Genomic DNA, 21,266 nt, shown 5'->3' on the forward strand with positions numbered 1-21,266 from the left:
AAATTGTAATTATTATGATTGAAAAACTGAATAACTGTATATATACAAGCATAAATTTTCGATTTATTTCTAAATTATTTCATTGCATTTGTTATATATATTAATTATTGTAACTACAATGCATTTGAAAATTTCTAAAATTTTCATCTAAAAAAGAAAACAGGTTTAAAAGCCAATTACTTAAAAAAAAAATTTAATATACTAATTTCTATAAAAAAATTTTCAAAACTAATATATATATATATATATATAAAACGTGTTGCTGTATTTTATTACCTCCATACCATCCTTAATTACATACGGCTTAATTTTTTTATTCTTTTCAACAATCTGTAAAATACAATAAACGGGCATTAAAAGAGGTGGAATCATAAAATTAAAATGAAACAAGTTATATTTTAAAATGCTAAGTTAAGATCATTCAAATAGCACTAAGTAAAATGTAGATTTTCATATACTTACGGATGTTGTTTTGGCTTGTAATTTCTTTGTCTACAAAAAAACACCAAATGCACTTACATAAACATTTTTTTAATAAAATAGAACACTTAGATAAGGTAAAACATATAAATAAAACTTACTATATTTTTTTAAAAAAATTAATCACTCTAACAAAAGTTTTTTTAACTCATAAGATAGATATAAAAATTTGAACAGGGAAGAAAAGAAAAAAATTCTGATGAAAGTGCTTAATGCTCTCACAGAAAGATAGAATTTTATCAAATTTCTCCTTCTATAAATATACATTTTTAAAAAGGAATGGTCAGAACATATTAAACTATAAGTATGGATTGCACTTCAATAGAAAAAAATCATCAAATATAAGGAAATCTGAAAATTTTGAGTATGATCTTGCTTGAGTAAGCTTGAATTTAAAGAAATATGAATATTTTCCATTTAATTGTTCAACTTAAATACAATTCTTTGCTAATGGAAATATTCTTAAATTATAAAGGAGAAATGCACAGCTAGTTAAAATCATATTTAAAAAGCACTGATTGTGTTTAGAATGTCATCATGACATACTAATTAAAAATAATGACACTAACACAGATTTAAAATGGTGATGTTAAATAATTTAAGTCAACTTTACAAAATTTTTTAAAGAAAATACTTTTAAAACTAAATATATGGACATTCTTAATTTCAAAATCAAATCTTCACGAATAAACAAACAAAATTATATTCCTTTTTCTTTTTATATAAAGAAGATTATACTCATATAATAAAAATTTGAAGAGTACAAATCAGTAGAAAATACAAGGATATTCAAATAAGTATCTGTATTCAATTTTTAAAGTTTATTACAACAGTAGAAAATTTACAAATATTATTCTTCAGCATAATTTCTTTTTCAATACATTCAACCCATAATACATAAGCTTTCTAATACACTCAGGGGAAAAAAAGAGGGGGGGGAGGGTTATTTAACAGCCAGTCACATAGTCATCTCTTAATCAGTGAATCAATGGATGCTTGAAAAACACTTTAATTGCCCGAAATAAATGGCAGTCTAAGAGGGATAGATCAGGAATACATGTAAAATGAACCATTTTTAAATGCTGATTCTGAAGAGTCTGAATGGTGTTGGGTAGCGGTATGTGAATCTTCAATGTCTTCTCAAAAATGTCTTCAACGTCTTCTGATGATCAACCTCAGCGTTTATTTAAAAATGCAAGCTTCAATTCATAGCAAAGCATATCACTGAAACATTTGCTGTTGATACCATTTCCAGGCAATGTTCCCAAATTGATCCTTGTAAATCCCAAAATATCTCTGAGTGTCATCTTTCTTGCAAAGGGTTAGTTCTTGAATTTCATTTTCATGAAAGATTCCAGATAGTTTTATTTCAAGTTCTATTGTTTGCTCTTTGGCTTACAATGAAGAAAACTGGTTGCATTTCCAGAGATATGATCCAATTCAAAATCATCAGCATGATGCTTCATGCGACTGCACTTGTTCTCTTCACTGAGTTGTTTTGGAAGGCTTTTCACACAAGCTATATAAAAGTTCAGGTTGTCATGCATGCTTTCATTTTCAAAATCATGACTAATGTGCACATAGTTTGTCATTTTATCTTGTCAGGTATTCGAAATCCGAATATGAACTTGTTATTGTTCTTGAATATGTTCATTAGTTAATGTAGTTTCCTATCCTTTGCGATTTTCAACTGCTTTTGAACATTTCAATTAGCATGTAAAATATTACTCCCATATTATGCTTGAAGTCTTCTATGGATTTAACATATCTTCAGATCATAAAAACAGATTAAGGAATGCTGTTTCCTTTGGTGTAAAAAAATAATGGTATTGATATATTTCTTTCCCATCAATGCAAAGTGAGATGATGCTACAACCTCTGATAAGTTAAGACAACATATCATCAAATTTTTATCCATATCAAGGATAAAAATTTGAGCCAATCTTCAAACAATAATGCAATAATAATAAGCAAGAAATAAACCTAGCAAATAAAAAAAAGCTCCAGTGTATATGCAGATGATGATCACATGGTTTGTTGTTTTCTGATCCAATGCTAGCATATTTAGATAAAGAAATTGCATAAAAATAATGTATTAATTGCTTACTTATTCATTTATCTTCATGTATCTGTTTTTCAAAGTATTATTCTGCATTTTTTTTGTAAAAAAAATCAGTTATAAATGCAATTATGTAGATAAAAAAAAAATCATCTTTTCCTTCAAATGTCCATTCCTCTTGAGGATAGAAAACACCATCTTTATAATTACATAAATCAGATAGGTAAATTAATAATTTCCAATCTTATAAAGATGAAGCCTAATTTCAAATCAGTATTTATATAATTCTCTTTTCAATAAATCAAATAAATGTTTAAAAATCAGTTTTAAAAAAACTATACCTGTTCTTCGTGCAGTTTTCTTTCCCTTTCCAATATTCTTTGCTCTCGGGCAAGATCTGCTTCCTATCAGAAACAATAGATCAATTAAAAATCAATTAAAAGATGTTAATGCACCTATAATAAGCAATATATCTTTTGTAAATATGCAGATAATTCTTCATGCTTAAGTTTAAATTATCAATTATTATTTCGTGATCAATCAGGTATTTTTCACAAAAAAATTTCAAACAATTAAAATGAAATATCTTTATTTTAAATCTAATACATAATATAAAATAATTAGATTTTTACTGTCTAAATATGCAAAGACATCAGCTACAAATAAAACAAAAAAGAAATTGGCATAATATAATACAAAATTTTTAAAAAAATAATATTCCTTTAATAAATGATATTGTTTTGCCTGTACATGAGTAAGAAAAAAAAACTAATACAAATTTTTAAGATTTAATTGTTAAGTAAAAACTATTTGAGAGATGTAAGAAATAAATAAAAATGATGATAAATGCTTACTAGACGTTTTACTTGGGCTTCATCCATTAAAACTTTTCTAGTACGAGACTTTCTCTTCTAAAAATATAAATTAATTAAAACAAATTTTACACTATATACATCAAATTGCAGCATAACAAATGGGGGAAAAAACCCTTAGAATATAATAAATTTCCAAAACTTGTGTTTCTTTCTGTAATTCTTTCAAAAATGCTCGCAAATCATTTTTAATATAAAAAATTTTTTATAACAAAATAAAATTATCATTATCAAATGATAAAATCGTTATTTTATCATTTTTGAATTAAGAATTAAACTTCTGTAAATTCAAACAATTCCAAGAAATAAATAACAGAAAAAAGATTATACCTCTAAAAATTTAACTGGGAGATTAAACCAATTTATGAATCGTTTGCCAAAATTTGTGTATGAAATTCACATTTTAACAAAACAAAAAGTCAAAGATAAAATGCTGAAGAGAAACTTTTAAAATTATCTATGCTTCTTAGTTATATGGATAAGGGAAAGTCATATTAAACAAAAGCACTGTTGCACTGCACAAGCAAACATATTCACACACACACACACACACCCTAGTGAAAGAGCACAGGTATTTGGAGGATAACCAAACACATTGTTGTGTGAATAGCAAAAAAAAAAGTACCTCCTCAGTCTTCTTTGTTTTTTTCTTTCTGCCTGGAGCTGAAAAATGTGAAATAAACAAATAGTAATTTCTTTAAAAGTACCTTTTTTCTTTCAATCGTCTTTTTAAAAAATTATTACAGTAAGGTGAAAATTAATAGTTGATATTACCTTTAATTAAATGAGCAGGTGCACAATTGACAGGTTCAGAAGATACAACTTGGGTTCTGATTTCAGTACCTGTCATAAAATAAAATTTATGAATTATAAAAAAAAAATCATTCAACAGTTGAGAGTCCTAAAAATAAAATCTCTACAATTCTGATATATTACTCAAAGCATAAAATTACCATATATGGTTAAGAATGAACATTTCAACCCTGTTTTCCTAAATATTTAAAATAATTTCAAAGCAGTTTTAAATATCAAGGCAAATATTTACATGCAGAAGTAAAAAATACACTCCAGCTGGGGTGAAAAAAATCTGTATCTAAATATTTAGAGTGTGATGAAGCTATTAACATTTACATACTGAAGTACAATCATAATCAGAAGATGGACATGAGGATTTAGATCCCATGAATGCTAGTGAAAGGGGCACCAAAAAGATACCAGATTAGTGCATTTATTTCTAGTATTTCTAGTGAGAGATGAAAAGAAGTACGACTGACTAAATGTCATTTAATCTTGCTATGCAGATGGAATGAAAATGTTACTGAGCTGAAAATATTATATTTTTATTAAATATTAATTAAAAACTAAATATTTTTATTTTTTTAATATTGAACTAATATAGATGCATTTATTGTTTCAATATTAAAAATAAATCCTTCTTATCAAGAGGATAAATTTAACAATTTGTAACTCAAGCTAATCTTGCAGCTATTTTTATGCTTAACAAAATGATGATTTGAAATATTATTAAGTAATTATGTAAAAACATAAGATAAAAAAGCTTACTAGGAGAACTGTCACTTGGTGCAGCAAGGAACTTCATTAATTTTCTGATTAGAGCTTTCTGGTCATCATCAGTATACTCTATGCATAAAAGATTCAAATACTCACGAAGAGTGTTTTGGGCCAACCTTTAAAACAATAGTGTATTAAGGCAAAACAAAATATGTAAAACAGTGCTAAAAATAAAAAAGAAACTTCTGAAAATATTTTTAGTTTAAAAATAAAATTTCAAATGATTATCACTAATTAAAAAAATATATATATATATTCAAATACCACAGAATAGTAGTTATCAAAATAATAGAAATACCATGAAATAGCACAAAAAGTTTTATTAATAACTCTTCTGCTTTTAAAGTAGCCTATACAGATCAAGAAATATAATTATACAATTTGGGTAAAGCATTTAAAAGAATATTAAATCATTTTTCAAGAAAAAATTGTGATTGGTCCTATAGAGACCCCTTATATCAGTTATAAAATTTGTTCTTAATAGATCATAGCAACAAAATAATATTGAAGTTAACACACTGTGATGGCCAAGGGAAATGAACTAGTTCATTGTCATATTCTTAAAACTATACATGAATAGATCTAGTTGCACAGGTTAGAGTAATCTTTTCAGAAAATTGCAGCTGCTAAAGACAAAAAATTGATATCAAAGGATCTATTTCATTGGTTTATATTGCCATTCCCAATTATTTCCCATTCTAAGGTGACAACAGTCTGAGCAAGAAAAGAAAAAGAAAAGAGAGAGATTATTGTATAAATTATAATATAAATGCCTCAATATTTCACAGCTGGATCATGGTTATCTGATGGTATTCTATATTTGTGTTAGTGTGGGTATGTATATCCAGTTAAAGAGATAATGCAAACCATACTGAATTTTATTGAATGCATCGTTTGAATGGGCTTTATAATTTGTGACATTATGGCATGATTTTATACATTCACATCAGCTGGAGAAAATGTGGAATTGCTGCCATAGATTTGTTATTTAAATAATATTCTTCTAACTGAAACTATTAACACGAGAATAATGTGGCAATTGAAATTCAGCAATCATTTTCTTTCAGAGTATCACCATACTGCTCCTATATCAAATATGTTTCACTCAGCTTTGAATTTTGCCCATTGTTATGCCAAGCAGAAATTATTTTATTGCCTCATCCTTAACAATTAGTCTAAGAAATACATCAGCAAAAATTGCAATGGGAAATCTACTTATTAAACAAACTGATATGCGTAATGTATAGATTCAATTTAATAAAACATATAACAAATTTTTATTGTAAATAAAATAAACTTAACCACCAATATGAAAGTTTCCAGAAAGACAGCATAAGAATGAAAATCTTAATAATCCAGATTCTTTAAAGAGCTTTTCCTCAAAAGATTTGGCAAGATATATTAATTTGCTGCTTCAAAAATACAGAAGATTTAGAGTTTCAGAAAATATTAGTTTCTCAGATATTTAAAAAGCAGATATCCATGTGCATAATATCCCACATTTCATGCATTTGTACTACATTAGTTGTGTTCAAGTGACAAGGTTTTTTGTTTATACAAAATTTTCCAAGACATTGTTTTATTAAAATTAGAAAAAAAAATGATTTAATGAATTTGAAGTTGTTTGACTACACTCGAGTTGTAGTTTAACAAGCAACCTTTGAGTTAACAGTTGAGATAATGAATTCTCGTACTACATAACCATTTACAATTTATCTTCTCTAAAAATTTGCTACCTGACATTTTGAACAATAAAAAATAGATCACAATGCTTACAGTTTCATATCAAATAGTTAATAACAAAATAATATATACTCTATTTGAAAGCAAGAAGTGCTAACATTTAAACTTGGCCATCGTATGAATCTTCACAAACAAATTTGACAGTAATTTCCATTATTTAAATTAATACACTCGAAAAAACATAATCATGAAAAATAGAAGGAAGACCAAAATAGATACAATAAGATACAAAATACAAAAAGAATTTTTAAAACTGCAGCAGTTTGATAAAGTTATTTATGGCATTTCTCGTAACATTTCTACATTGAATATGTTATATCTAAAATATTTGATTAACAAAGCTCTAAAAGTATATATAACAATAAGATTTTTCAAAATTTAGAAAATAAAACTTACAAAGACAACAAAAATTCTTTCTGTCTCCATTCTTCAGATCCTTCCAAAAATGGAAAACCACCAAAAGCTAATATATTCCCCTTTAAATTATCTGCCTACAATAAAATTATTGATAATGAGTGCAGTTAAAAGTTTAAAAAAATGAAAGTTTAAAATAAGCATAATAGATTATAGAAAAAAAAATTTAACATCATTAGGGTAAAAATCCAAGTTACAATAAAGCAAATTAGTTTTATATACACAAAATTAAAGCTCTTCATATAATTATTAATATCTTGCTTTATTTAAAAAAAACTTCTCAAAACACACACACAATATATATATATTCCCTGGAGACTCCCTTCAGAAGTCTATACATATATATAATGATGCATATATGGATAGTAAAAGATTATCAAAAATCATAATTTATGTTTCCATTCAAATCTGTTTCAAAATACAATAATATCCTGTCCCTAATTAACCTGCAAAATAATTAAACTGAACAAGTATGGATTGTTATACAAATAAGCAACACAATGGGTAACAAATACATTTGTAGCAATTATAGCCTGAAACACAATATTTTAGCAAAAACTATGCATGAAGACAAATTGAAAGTACTGGAAAATTACTATATTCTGTATCATTAATACCTAGTTAAATAGTATGGAGTATTATGTTAATGTAGGTACTTCCTATTAATTACATGACAGTGATTTATTGCCAAAGATGCAATGTTTATTGTAACCATAGATTAATCACCAAAGATGTCATGTTTAATGTAATCAGCAATTAATATTTTAACCTATTAGTTAATAATTGGTTAAACTTAAAATGTGCAAATATTTGCACATATGTTTATTATACAATTATCCTAATAACCTATTCACATGAATAATCATTAGAGATGCAAAACTGTCCACTTGGTTTTTCATGCTCAGTTCAAAAACAGATAATTCACCATATTTATATGCATATTTTCTTAGACATATATATTATAAAGTAATATTAAGATTTCAAACATATAAAATACAAAAAAGAGAGAGAGAAGTTCATTTACTCTACAAGTTAATTTTTCTAGCTTGGAAAATTTTAGATAATCAGTGTAACCAAATAATCAGTGTAATAGTTATTTAAAACAAACAAGCATTAAGAGATTATTTTTTAAAGGCTTAAACCACACACAAACACTTCATAGCAGTACACCATTAACATGCTGTCGCATACATTTAAAACTATGCCTGGAAACATCCTTTCATTTTTTTTTAACCATCTATAATTATGAAAACATATGGACCTGATACAGCCATAAAAGTTTGTCAACATTCCACCAAAAATTAGATGGCTACAACCATTATTTATGGCATGGTATTAACTAAAATAGCTATTCCTGAGGGGGGGGGGGTTTCCCCATCCATTTGAATTTAAAAAAAAAAGTATTCTTACAAGCAACAAATAACTTCAAAAGACATTGATTTTTCTGCATTTTTATCTGAAGCATGTCATAAATAAAAATATTAACAATGATAATGAATGCAATAAATATTTTTTTAAAAATGCCTTAAATGTAACAAAATCTTAAATCTAAGAATTCCAACTTCTGTTACAGTCTAAGCAGAGATTTACAAAAAATTTACATTTAGAAGAGATAGAAAAAAAATGTATATGAAGAAAAAAAAAGTCAAAAAGAAAATTATATTACAAAACAACTTTAAAAAAATCTAGAGAAGGAAAGATAAAACACTGTCATATTCAATATGATAAATACAAGGATCACCTATTTTATGCATTTTAACTGATTAACAGCAGAATTTATTATTTTAAAGTCTTTCAAATCCTCCTTTTTAAAGTCAAATAATGATGCATATACATGTTGAATAAACAATATACATATGAACAAACAAATGGTAGCATAATAAATTTTGCAAAAAATCATAATAAAGTGAATAAGATTTCATTTTCATTAGATAAAAAAAATTATACATCAACTATGCCAAATATAGATTTGGATTGACATGTATACACATCAAACACACCTAATTGGTTTGAAAAATAAATAATAATAATAACCTAAACTAATGAGATCTACACATGGTATTTGCAATTCTACTTAAATCATGTTTGTTTATAATAATACATTAGGTGCTTTGTCTAGAAAGAACTAGTTAATGATCAGAAATCTTACCTCCTATTAAAGTGAAAGACATGCAAAAAATGTATGTTATTTTTAATATTTTACCATATAGTCAAAATATTTTGATCATTTATAATTTTAAATCGAATATATGTTACTTATTTTTTATATTATATATATATTAAAACTTTAAAATTTTAATTTAAAAAAATCAAAAACACACATAAATCCCATATCATGTAATAAGAAATTTTTGATTACCTTATCAGAAGCACCGAAAAGTAGAATATGCAGACGTTGTAATGCGCTGAAATTAGCATTTAAAATATTTTCTTTGACTGTAAAATAAAAGTTTGAATTCAACATAGTTTATAAATAAGTCAATATATATAGAGAGAAATACATTTGTTTCAGCTGTCTTACATCAGTATATTAAAGCAGTACAAATGCAGAATCTAAAAGTAAAAATGACTTCTACATTCCAATACAATTTAAATGAAATGCAATATAACTATATTTACTTAGAATGTAAAAAAGACTAAGGTATGTACAAATTTAATATCCATAATGAAAAAATTGTTCTTGATATACCTTTAGTATCTTGATCAATATCTTCAATAACAATGATATGCTTTTATTAAGAGAAAAATTGTAAACTTTGAATTAAAGATTAAGTCAAAACAGAAAATTAAAAAGAAAAGAAAGAAACACTGAAGTACAAGGTGACTCTGATTTCTAATATTTTATACATGTTAATGTAGAAAGAATTTAAATAACAGAAAAAATTTTGAAATAAAAAGGAATTACTTTTAGTGAAATATCTCAAAGGTTTTCCAACTCGTTTGTGAGAAACTCTCTTTCTAGGGGATCCTAAAAAAATTAATTTTATATAGCAGAAGATTCATCCAATTCATAACAAATGCATGCAAAAGAGATTTCAGGATAATTAAGTATTTTTCCTACCTGTTTTCGTTACTTGTTTAGCTTCATCTGAGGAAAGAGTTGTATCACTTGAAATATCCTAAAATATAAATGATTGTTTATAAAAAAGGAACTTTTATTCAATAAGGATTGGAAAAAAAGAGTAAATAGCTTGGTTTTTTTATACTTATTTTTATTATACTTTTTACAGAGTAAAAAATACTAAAACATTTAACATTATTCTTTTAAAAGTAATCAAATATAATTTTTATTATATTTATAACAATAAAGAGCTTTTTTTTAACATTTTATTTTTAATAAACAAGTGTTAAAAAAATAGCTTATGAATTTATATTATCAATTATAAAATGATAATATAAGGGTTTTTAATAAAAAAAATATTCTAAATTTGAATATTTCAACAACCAAATTAGTTTACAGTACCAGTGCACAAATTATTTGCCAAAAATTAAAACAAAAACTAATATATTGATGAGCAAGCAGTTTAGAAAAGGGATCAATGTTCATGATATCAAGAAGATCTGTATTAGTGCCCCCCCCCCTCGCCTTTTATTCTCCTTAATGTAACAGACACATAAGAATTGTTATTATTATTATTATTTTCAGTATCAAGTTAACAGTGATGAACTTACAATAAGAATAACTAATTCTAATTGCACAAAAATATATACCTGGAGAGAATGAGGATATTGAGCAAATAATATGCAGATTTCATGGTGACTGTTACAACAATTAATCAACTTAAAATTAAGTACCTACAAATTTTAATGTTATTTTTAAAATTATAGGCTAAGCAATTATTCAATTTTTTTCAAAGTTTTTTGTTTATCCTTGTTTAACAAGCCTACATTACAATTAAGTATATTGAATACTTAAAATATTACACAAAGTCATATTTGCCTTCGAATTATGAACACCAATAAGATTGAAATTAATATAATTAATTCTAATAACACATTAAAAGTTTCTAAGGTTTTATCACAATGCTTTTATCATAACATTTTCTCCTCGTGATTTTAACAACTACTTTTTAACATAACCAGTTCATAAAAATTTTAGACCTTGTTTATTTATAACAATATGTATAAAATATAATATCTATTTAATTAGATCATGAGTCAAATCAGATACTACTCTAAGTTAGATATTCTCCAATTAATCAATTTTATTTCCTTTTAAATTTAAACTGCCTATATAAGTCATTTGAATAAAGTATAAAAACCATTTCTTTTCTTGACATAAATATTATAGAAATGTATCCATTTAGAAGAGCTTATGAATAAGCTTGTTGGTTAAGAGCAAATAAGAATATAGACATAAACTAAATGTAATTGTATATCGGTTTGCTTTAATTAAATATGACAAGAACAATATTTAGTCGCACTGGGTTTACTCCGATCTTTAATATAAAGAATGTACAATATTAGAAATAGCATTTTAATCAAAAAATATCAATGCATACAGATTTTAACATAAAAATTATAAAATTCATAATTCAAATAGACAAAATTACAAATAAATTGAAAAGACCTGCTATTAATCAAACAGCAAATAATTGATATCGAACTTAATAAAATATTTCGGAGATGTATTTCATTATATATATGGTCTATCTATTCTTGTACCTATTTTAAAGTTACTGAAGAAGACTCTACTTTCAATTATTAGAAATTTATACATCATTTATAAAATATTCACAAAGACATGAAATGCTAAAGTCTTACACCAATGATTTGTTTCCAAGGAAAATTTTCACAAATATTTTTTCCAAGAAAAACAGCTTATTCCCACTTTCTCCAAGATTATTGAAAAATAGTGTTAAAAAACCTTGATAGTTTTATGATTAAAAACCCTATGCTTTGATTGAAAATAAATACAACACAAAAACTACTAATTTCACAAAAGTATAAAATTAATGAAACCTATTATTAATTCTCTACGTTAACAAATAAGCTAAAAAAAGAATGTCATTACTATCAACAAATCACCTAAGTATTTTGCACCCATAAAGTATAGCAGTAAACACAAAATATGAGTTAATTATACCTTGCTTACTCCAGAAACAAAATGTTTTGCATGGCTTCCACTTTCTTCAGTTTCATTCAATTCCTTAACTTCCCCGAGTTCTTCTACAATGGGTTCAAGTTTAATTTCAGAATTGGGTATAATTGTATTTTCAATATCTTCAACATCAGAATTTTGTTTCTCTGGAGATTTTGTTGTTTGAATTTTAGCAGCTAGTTTCATCAACTTTTTTCTAGCATTACAATTGTGTTCATTCTTCTTTTGAGAGAATTTAAAACCTTTCTTTCTCCTTTTTGCATACTTTGCAGTCAAGGTTCCTTTGTTCATCTCAGCAGTATTCTTTGCTGTAGTTTTTGTTTTGTTAACTGTAGTCTGTTTTAATGTTATATTTTTAGAAGATTCACCTATAAAAGTATAAAAAAATAAATTAAAAAGTAACTTTAATGGAAAGGCTATCTCATAATAAATGAATAAATTCTCCTATTAATTAATTAGATTTTTCATTCGATTTGTAAGAATAAAAAAATAAAATTTATTTTCAATATATTGTAATTATTTATAATGCAGGCAGTTTTATACAAATATAAGGTACAAGGATAGAGTATTTTGCCAAAGCAAGCTGATTTGAAATATGTTCACGCTTAAATATTTGATATCATCAATGCATACTAAAAAACAAAATAAAAGTTCCAATAAGAATGATATTCAACAAACATTCAGAGGTAAAGATACTAGATTTGTTAGCTAACAACTGGTTTCTAATAATAAACATCTTTCAAAACAACACTGTATCAATTTTAAGCACAATTCTTTACAGATTCTTCGGGTCACTTTGAAATGACTTTAGCATATTGTTCACTCGAGCTGGCTATCTGGGGGTACGGGGGGGTGCTATGCACCGGGGTGACGTGACTAACGGGTGCCCCACCATGATTAAGAATAAATAGTGTTCTGAACAATAATAGCGTTTACATGTACTGAAAGTATACAAATTTGTTTTCACGTGACTGGCTGAGCTTCGACTGACGCGTTATTATGCAATGCTCGCAGTGATACCTATAAAAGTGTGTTTGTGTGTGTGGGGTGGGTGACTTATGAATAAAGAAATCTCCTTCAGACATGTTAAGACAGAGTTTGGGCGCTAGCAGCGGCCAGAAGTCGAGGCTGAGGCTGGGTTCAAATGGACTTGTAAATCATCAGCTATATACTTTTTTCTGCACCTAACATAATATTTTTTATGCAGGCTCTATTATGTTTGTTTATATTAAGTTTCTCAAACAAAAAGTAAAATGAAGATAAATTAAATTACTGCTTCAGTGTCATGACCAGAATGAAAAGAATTAAGGATGAATTTAAATGGAGCTGCCGATGGATTTGGAAATATATGAAGATCATAGTATATATTATAGTCTTGTGCAAGTGTGTAAAATATTGTTAATATAAGGTAAATAGATTTACAATCACTTACCTCACTAACTAGATAATAGCTTAGAGTATAACATAATAATTTGATACTTCATTCTATAAACTGCTTAATACTATTAGATACAACCATGTCCATGCCAAGGAAATATCCCACTGCGTTTCAAAAATGAAAATTATCAGAAAAAAAGAAAGAAGAAAAGCTAAGCTTCAAGAAGTCACAAGTAGATCTGTTTTTATGGCTATGAAATAATTCTGGCACAGAAATTGCTTCTATTTCAGAAGTTACAATTCAAACTTCAAGAGGGGAAGAAAGTTCTGTGCAAATTTACAGTCTTGCAATGAAACTGTTGAAACAGTCAAATTTGTCAAAGAATCGTGTGTTTATAGAAATATGATCAAATCAGAAAATAATGATGAAAATGACAAGAACAAATATGATCAAGAGAGTATAAATGATCCTGGTTTATGGCCAGGTATTTTCACTGATACATTTAGAATGTTTTTGTTAAAATCGGACCTCTGCAACACAAAACAGTTTTTGCTAAAAATGCTGAAGGTAGATAATTTTTTTTTATGTACTACTATTAAAAAATGCCAAATGGTGAAACCCAACTTCACAGTTGGTTAATTTATTCAAAGACGCAAGACACCGTTTTGTTTTGTTTTTGTTGTATGCTGTTTTTCAAAAGACCAAACTACACGGTTTATAGGTGGCTATAATGACTGGAGAAAGCTGTCAACTATAATCCAAGATCATGAGCATTCTAGTTTCATTTTAATTTGTTTATTACTTGGGAAGAATTACTAAAATGACTAAATTTACGTTCAACTATAGGTAAAACAAATCATGTTAAATGGTTCTGTTTTTCTAATTACCACTCGAAGAATTTTGCGAAATAGAAGAATAGCCTAATAATGGAAATTTTTTATGTTTGATAGAATTATTAAGTAAATACAACCCTATGATAATGGATCATATAAACAAAATAATAAATTCATAAAATAGAATTGTGCATCATTTAGCACATAGTTCTAAAGAACAAATTATATTTGTATTAGGAAATGAAGTGCTTAACAAAATTAAACATGATATAAAAGCAACCATGTACTATAGTATTCAAAGGGATTGTACTCCTGATATTTCTCATAAGGAACAAACTTCAATCGTTATTACATATGGAAAATTTACGAGTCATAGGGTTTATTTAAGTAACTTATATGACTGGAGAAGGACTAACAAACTCTATTGAAAAGATTTATTGAGCTTGATTTAAATATTATGCATTGTAGAGGGCAAGCATATGACAACGGTGGTAACATGAAAGGGAAATATAAAGGAGTGCAATCTAGAAAACTTTCTCTAAATCTGCACGCAATTTGTTTCTTGCCTATCACATTCCTTTAATTTATTAATTTGTGATGCCTCTTCCAGCAGTATATATAGTAAAAAAACTTTTTGGGATATTATAACATTTATATTGTTTATTTTTTGCAATGGGAAAAAGATGGGAAATACTGCAAAGTATTTAAAACATTATTCTTAAACCATTGTGACACTCATTGGGAAGCCAAAATATATTAGGTGAAAGCAGTGTATACACAGTTTGAACAAACTTGTAATGCCCTAGAAGAGTTTATTGAAGTTTCAATTATGTAAGTAACGATAATACAATGGTATCCGAAGCTAAAAGTTTATTAGGAGCAAGAAATGGCATTTATTTTATGTTTAATTGTATTGTTTGCAATATTTTACAAAATTAACACTATCAATAAACTATTTTAAGCAGAAACAATTGTTCTTGACTCGGCTTTTAATTTAGTCAATAAAATTAAAACTGAAATCCAAAATTTAAGAACAAACTTTAACACATTTTTCGACGAAACAAAAGTGCTAGCACATAATTTGAACATTTTCCTGCAAAACGAATTCGAAAAAGGGAAAAGATTATATTCTGAATTAGCCAAAGACGAAGTTATAGAAAACCCAATAGAAGAAATGAGGTGTTATTTTTTTTTAACACTGCAATTGATACTGTTATTGTACAAATAGAAGATAGATTTAAAAGTATACCAAATATTATTTATGATTTCAAATTAATTAGAAAAATGTTCCAAAAACTTTGTAAAGTTTTATAATAAAGACGTAGGTGAGAACTTAATTCAGGAAATTTGTTAGCTATGGGATTTAATTTTGAATGAAAGAGATGTAAATAACACACAAGACATATCACAATGCATACTAAATAATAATTATAATGAGTTATTTCTAAATGTATTAACTGTGTTAAAACCCTTCTTTACGTTACCAGTTACTACAGCAAGTGCTGAGCGCTTTTTCAGCAAATTAAAATTAAAAAAAGAATTATCTTCGGTCAAGCATGTGTCAAAACGCTTAAATGCACTTGCTGTATTAAACATCGAAAAAGAAATTGCAAAAAAAAAAAAACCCTGCATTAAACAAATATATATTAATAATATATGTTCAAATTTTTTTTTTTTTTTTTTTTTTTTTTTACAAAAAATTAGGGCCCCAAATGACTTCTTGCACCCAGGCCCCTTTGAAGAGAAGGCCGGCTCTGTGTTCACTTATCCTTTCACTTTAAATAAAATATGCATCAAAACTAAAAGAAGTCAGCATAATCATAGGCAAAAGAAAAAAGATTTCAGTTCTGCCTGCATCAATAATTAATGGGAGATGTACACCAAGAAGCTGATGGTGTGCAGGGGTTTTAATAGAAACTGTAGACTAAAAGGTCACACGTTAATTTAAACTTCCATAACAACTGCTAAAAAGTGAGTGACATTACAATAAGTGTCATGTTATTTTTAAAAATTTGAAATATTTTTTTGAGAATACATAAACTTATAATTTATGGTACAAACTTATAATTTATGTCAAATCAAAAGCATGGTGTTATTTACAATAAGAAATTACCCTAGGTAATATATATAAAACTATAAAAAAGTTTAACTGAATGATGGGTACTGAACTTAGTGGAAAATGAAGTTAATGGAATATACAGTCCACCTCATCATGTGAAATCAGTCATTATCGACTTTATCCTTTTCGTGTTTACAACTTAATCAGAAGTTTAGTGGATTTTCTTAATTACACATTCTAATTTTTACAAAGTAGTTACCCAAGAATAAGAATGACCAGTTTTAACAATTAGCATAATAAAATCCTATATATTTAACACATGCTAACTAAAATTATCACAAAACTTGCAAAAAGATAATTATTTATAAGTCAATCTTTTTAAAAACTGCTATTTTTTCTTCAGAAATTAATCAAATAGAAATACAGATGCATTTAAAAATTTAGATTTATTTCAACAAACACATACCTTTAGAGTTTTTTTCAATCTTAAGTTCAAGCTGTGAATTTTTTTGTTCATCTTTTACAGAAGGCATCGGCAACTAAAACAGAACAATAATAACAACACTCAAACAACAAATGAATTAATCAACAATTGATAATGAAAAAAAAAAAAAAATAAGAAAAGATAACGAAATTTCATTTCTTCTCCAAAATCATATACAACAGCATTTGGCTACTTTTAAATTATGGTTGGGTGATATTGTATTAATCAGATACTTTTGTCAGATACAAAAAACTGGTGCTAACTAAAAGTATTAAGCATTCGGCCTCAGTTTTGGGGCTATATCAATCAAATATAAAGCATTAGGGAAATACAATTTAGTTCACGGCCTTGCCTCAGCAATGGCTGATAATTTTTTAACTATTTATATCATTCCCAAAGTTAACTGCCTTTTAGCCCATGTAAAAGTACACATACTACTGAAGAATCACCAATTTTTCTTACACTCACTATATCAGTAACATATTTACTTTCCTCTTCTCACTCACCCTCAATCAATGTCATATTCAAGATCAATGCCTTGTTTGATACAGCAAAGTCCCAATTTAGAATAGTATTCATCTTTAAAACAGCTATCAGTCTCAGTTAGGATTGGGTATCAATCAATTTGATAAGTGTACCAATAAGATGCAAAGTATAAAGGTGATACTTGTATGAATATGATACAAAATAGCAAATCATTACAGTATCACAGAATCCTAATCCCTGTTGTGCTCCTAAACCCTGCAGGTGCTATGCACGCATCATAAAATTATTTCAAATGTATTTGTTCTGCTTTTCTTATAATATTTTATTATGTATATAACATAGAAGATTTTCATTGAATAAATAATTTTATTTGCATTAAACAATTTTTTTATTCAAAGCAAACAAGCAATTCATACAACAGAGTTATTATTAAAAAATTTATTGAATGAACACGAATCAAATTCTCAGAATACAATTAATTAAAAAGTAAATTTAAAGAGAAAAATATATATAAAAATAGTTTTTAAATGAATGTGAGACAAAATACTTTAAAAGAAATTTTTTTAGTAATCATTTTCTTTAAGTTTTATGAAAGTCCTCACTTTTTAACAATGCTTAAAAAACAATCAAAGTTATAGGTAATGAGCAATTTGGCTAGAGCTATGAGTTTTTAAAGCTAATATCTATTAACAAATAATGTTTTAATATTTATAAAAAGCAATAAAATTGGTTGCTAGATGTCTTAAATATAAAATGATCGGACAAAGTGGCATGTACAATGTCAAGTATCAATCTATTCCTGATACACAAAACTAGTAATCAAATCCCAGTACTGATGGTAAAAACCGATAACCACTGAATACACAGTTTAATTCTGATAGGAATTCATTACCAGTTATATCCGGCACAAAAGCATCAATTATGTATCAATGTCAAACTTTACCTAATACAGCAAAATATCATCAATTTGTTCTTTGAATTTTTGAAATAATGCAAGAAATTTTAATATTGATTTAATTAATTAAAAATTAAAAATCATCAATTTGATCTTTTTTTTCTTTGTATTTTTAAAATAATGCAAGAAATTTTAATGTTAATTTTTGATATTTAAAAAATATTTTGGTATACAATAGATAAATATTTTTTATTGATATGTTACCTTCTTTTATATTTTATACTGACATCTAAAAATATTTAGTAAATATACATTTTTTTTGCCAATTTTTCAATAATTTTTCTAACAAAAAAAAATAATCAAAATTTAATTTTATACACATTTTTGCATTTTGTATGTTCAATATAGTTTGAAAGAAATTAATGGTAACAAATTATATCCGATAGTAAAATTTTAATATACAAAAGATATGTGCAAACACTGAATATGAAAATTTTTATCATTTTTGTATTACAAATATTTTAATTTATGCATTATATACCAATAAATTTTCATTATAATAGTTTATTTAAATTACTGGCTGCATAAAAAAGATAATTATGCATGCTAACTCAACATTTTAATTATTTATTCACAACGGTTTAGAAATTTTTTTCTATACTTTACAGCTATATATATTACATCCTTTAATTTATCTATTTTTACATTCTACAGTTCATGCACAAATAATAATAAATTTTCTTTCCAGGACTTATTTGTAACAACGCTTTTAACATGGATTATTGTTATCAGTTATGTGTATGCACGTGTTTCTTTAATTCTTTAATTTTCAGTTATGTGTATGCACGTGTTTCTTTAATTCTTTAATTTTCTTTGGTTCTATCTCATTTAATTGTAGCAATTTCATGCAGAATTCTCGAAAATACAGTAAAACAGTTTTAAAGGTATGATTTAACCACAATGGACCAAATCACAACTTTTCCTAATCTGAGTTAGATATCACACTGAAACAATTAAATATATTTTATTAAAAAAAACTGCATCAAAAAAATTTTAGCGAGTTTTTATCAAATAGCAGCACTTGTTTTATTTATTAATAAAATAAGATATTAAATTTAATTTGATGAAAATTGTGGTTTGATCCGATGCAAGATCTTAACAATTTTTTTCTTTCCAAAATAAATGTTTCTTGAAGTATAAGTGATAAAATTGCTGCTAGTGAAAGTTCTGTTATCAACTATGATTCTTGCAAACATTTTAATTCAAATTCAATAATTTTATATATTAAGCAAAAAAAAAAAAAAAATCTTCAAAGTTTATAACATAAAAATTTAAATATCATTTTAAAATTAATCCATAAAGCTTTCATAACTCAAATCTAATTCTCACCTTTTCTGATACATCAGATACATAAATTTCCAACTTCGTAGAAGGATATCTTTCTCGTGTGCTTCTTTTAACAGGCACAGGTGTTTTATCTTCGTTCTTGGTAATTCTGTTTAGATACTCATCTGCATTAAAGAGAAAAAAAGAAAGAAAGAACAAGGTATTTATAAGTATTAAAAACTCACACACATATATAAGTGAACAATTTAAATTTTTAGAAAGTTATATGAAATTAAATTGTTAATAATAACCAAATAAGCAATAACCAAATTCATTTGGCTACTATTCTGAGCACTGATTTTCAAATTATATATAATATTTGCATTAAAAGTATTGAAATATTTGCTGTCAGCACTTTTTCATCTTAAGAATTTTTAAGCTTTTCATAACTGAGAAGAGAGTGAGGCTGCATCTGATTTAAACTGAAAATTAATTATGAGCATTTATTCAACATTTACGTATTAACAGAAAGAGGCTAAACACAGTATTTATTATTTCAGATAAGCAAATTCAATGCTACAGGGGAGAAAAATATCAAATATAATTATTTTAGAGTCCAAAATCTAAAAATTGGTTCAATAATAAAAAAAAAATACCTATAATACCCCCAAAAAAGTGGAGTGTTCAAAATAGAAAGCATAAAATAGTACAATTGTTTGTTTGCTATTTTTGCTGAGACTGCATACAGTGATAGCAAATGTACAAAAGTATTAGGATCAACCATTGCTGATCAAATGGGACAAAATAATCAATGGTAACAATCATACAGAACAAGTCAATTAAATTTATAAATAAAATTTTAAAATTCTAAAAAAAAAAAAATAGCGTTTAACCTCTTTGTCGTTTGTAACACGTCTAGTGCGTTCAAGGGAAACTTCTGCAGGGCGGCCGTAACGTGCTTCAAGCTTTCTTCTATATTTTAAAGCTTTTAAATGTTTAAAAACACTTTGTAAATGTTTGGGGTTTTTTTTGTTTGTTTGTTTATTCTAATGCAGCAAAAAAACAGAAATTTTTGAAAATAGGGGAAGACGGGGAAAGGGTAAAAAAATTCAAAATGGTGGCTAAGAATTTACTAGTGTTCATTAAATCTATTGTTCTCATTTTCAAATATAATGTTCCAATTTTTTTCTTTTCATTTTACCATTTTCCTTTTTATTTATAAGCTTTATTTATTTATTTTTCTGAAAAATGAAATTATTACCAACTACGATTCTCTCCAGTTTCACCACAGGTTGCATAGATGGGTCAAAAGGATCCACAGTTGAGATAACAATTTTTACAGGTTTCAAAAGAAATTTTATGATATCTGAAATCATATTTTCTTTACTATCCACTTTCAGGGCAAGAATTTTGCAAATTTCAATAACTGAAGTATCAGGCATTCTAAAAGAAAAGATTCATCTAATTATTCATGGAAGCAAAATTTCTAATAAGAGTTTTATTACAATATATCTTACATAATTTTAAAGTAAAGCATATATTAAATTCTATTTTTTAAGCAATT

General features: G+C 26.3%; 1 protein-coding gene across 1 annotated transcript in view; it reads right to left on the bottom strand.

The window, feature by feature from the left end:
• LOC129963154 (uncharacterized) overlaps positions 1-21,266 on the bottom strand; it is a 56,294-nt gene that overhangs the window by 13,790 nt on the left and 21,238 nt on the right. Inside the window, exons 11-25 of the mRNA XM_056077267.1 lie at positions 20,964-21,145; positions 19,766-19,887; positions 16,978-17,050; positions 12,227-12,609; positions 10,202-10,259; positions 10,046-10,108; positions 9,500-9,576; positions 7,123-7,217; positions 4,975-5,099; positions 4,186-4,254; positions 4,037-4,074; positions 3,394-3,450; positions 2,881-2,943; positions 463-492; positions 277-330 (exon numbers count right to left, since the gene is read on the bottom strand). Of these exons, the coding sequence (XP_055933242.1) occupies positions 277-330; positions 463-492; positions 2,881-2,943; positions 3,394-3,450; positions 4,037-4,074; positions 4,186-4,254; positions 4,975-5,099; positions 7,123-7,217; positions 9,500-9,576; positions 10,046-10,108; positions 10,202-10,259; positions 12,227-12,609; positions 16,978-17,050; positions 19,766-19,887; positions 20,964-21,145 (1,489 nt within the window). The remainder of the gene's footprint in view (positions 1-276; positions 331-462; positions 493-2,880; positions 2,944-3,393; positions 3,451-4,036; positions 4,075-4,185; positions 4,255-4,974; positions 5,100-7,122; positions 7,218-9,499; positions 9,577-10,045; positions 10,109-10,201; positions 10,260-12,226; positions 12,610-16,977; positions 17,051-19,765; positions 19,888-20,963; positions 21,146-21,266) is intronic.

Source organism: Argiope bruennichi, chromosome 3 (assembly GCF_947563725.1).
Source record: "Argiope bruennichi chromosome 3, qqArgBrue1.1, whole genome shotgun sequence".
Classification (NCBI taxonomy): domain Eukaryota; kingdom Metazoa; phylum Arthropoda; class Arachnida; order Araneae; family Araneidae; genus Argiope; species Argiope bruennichi.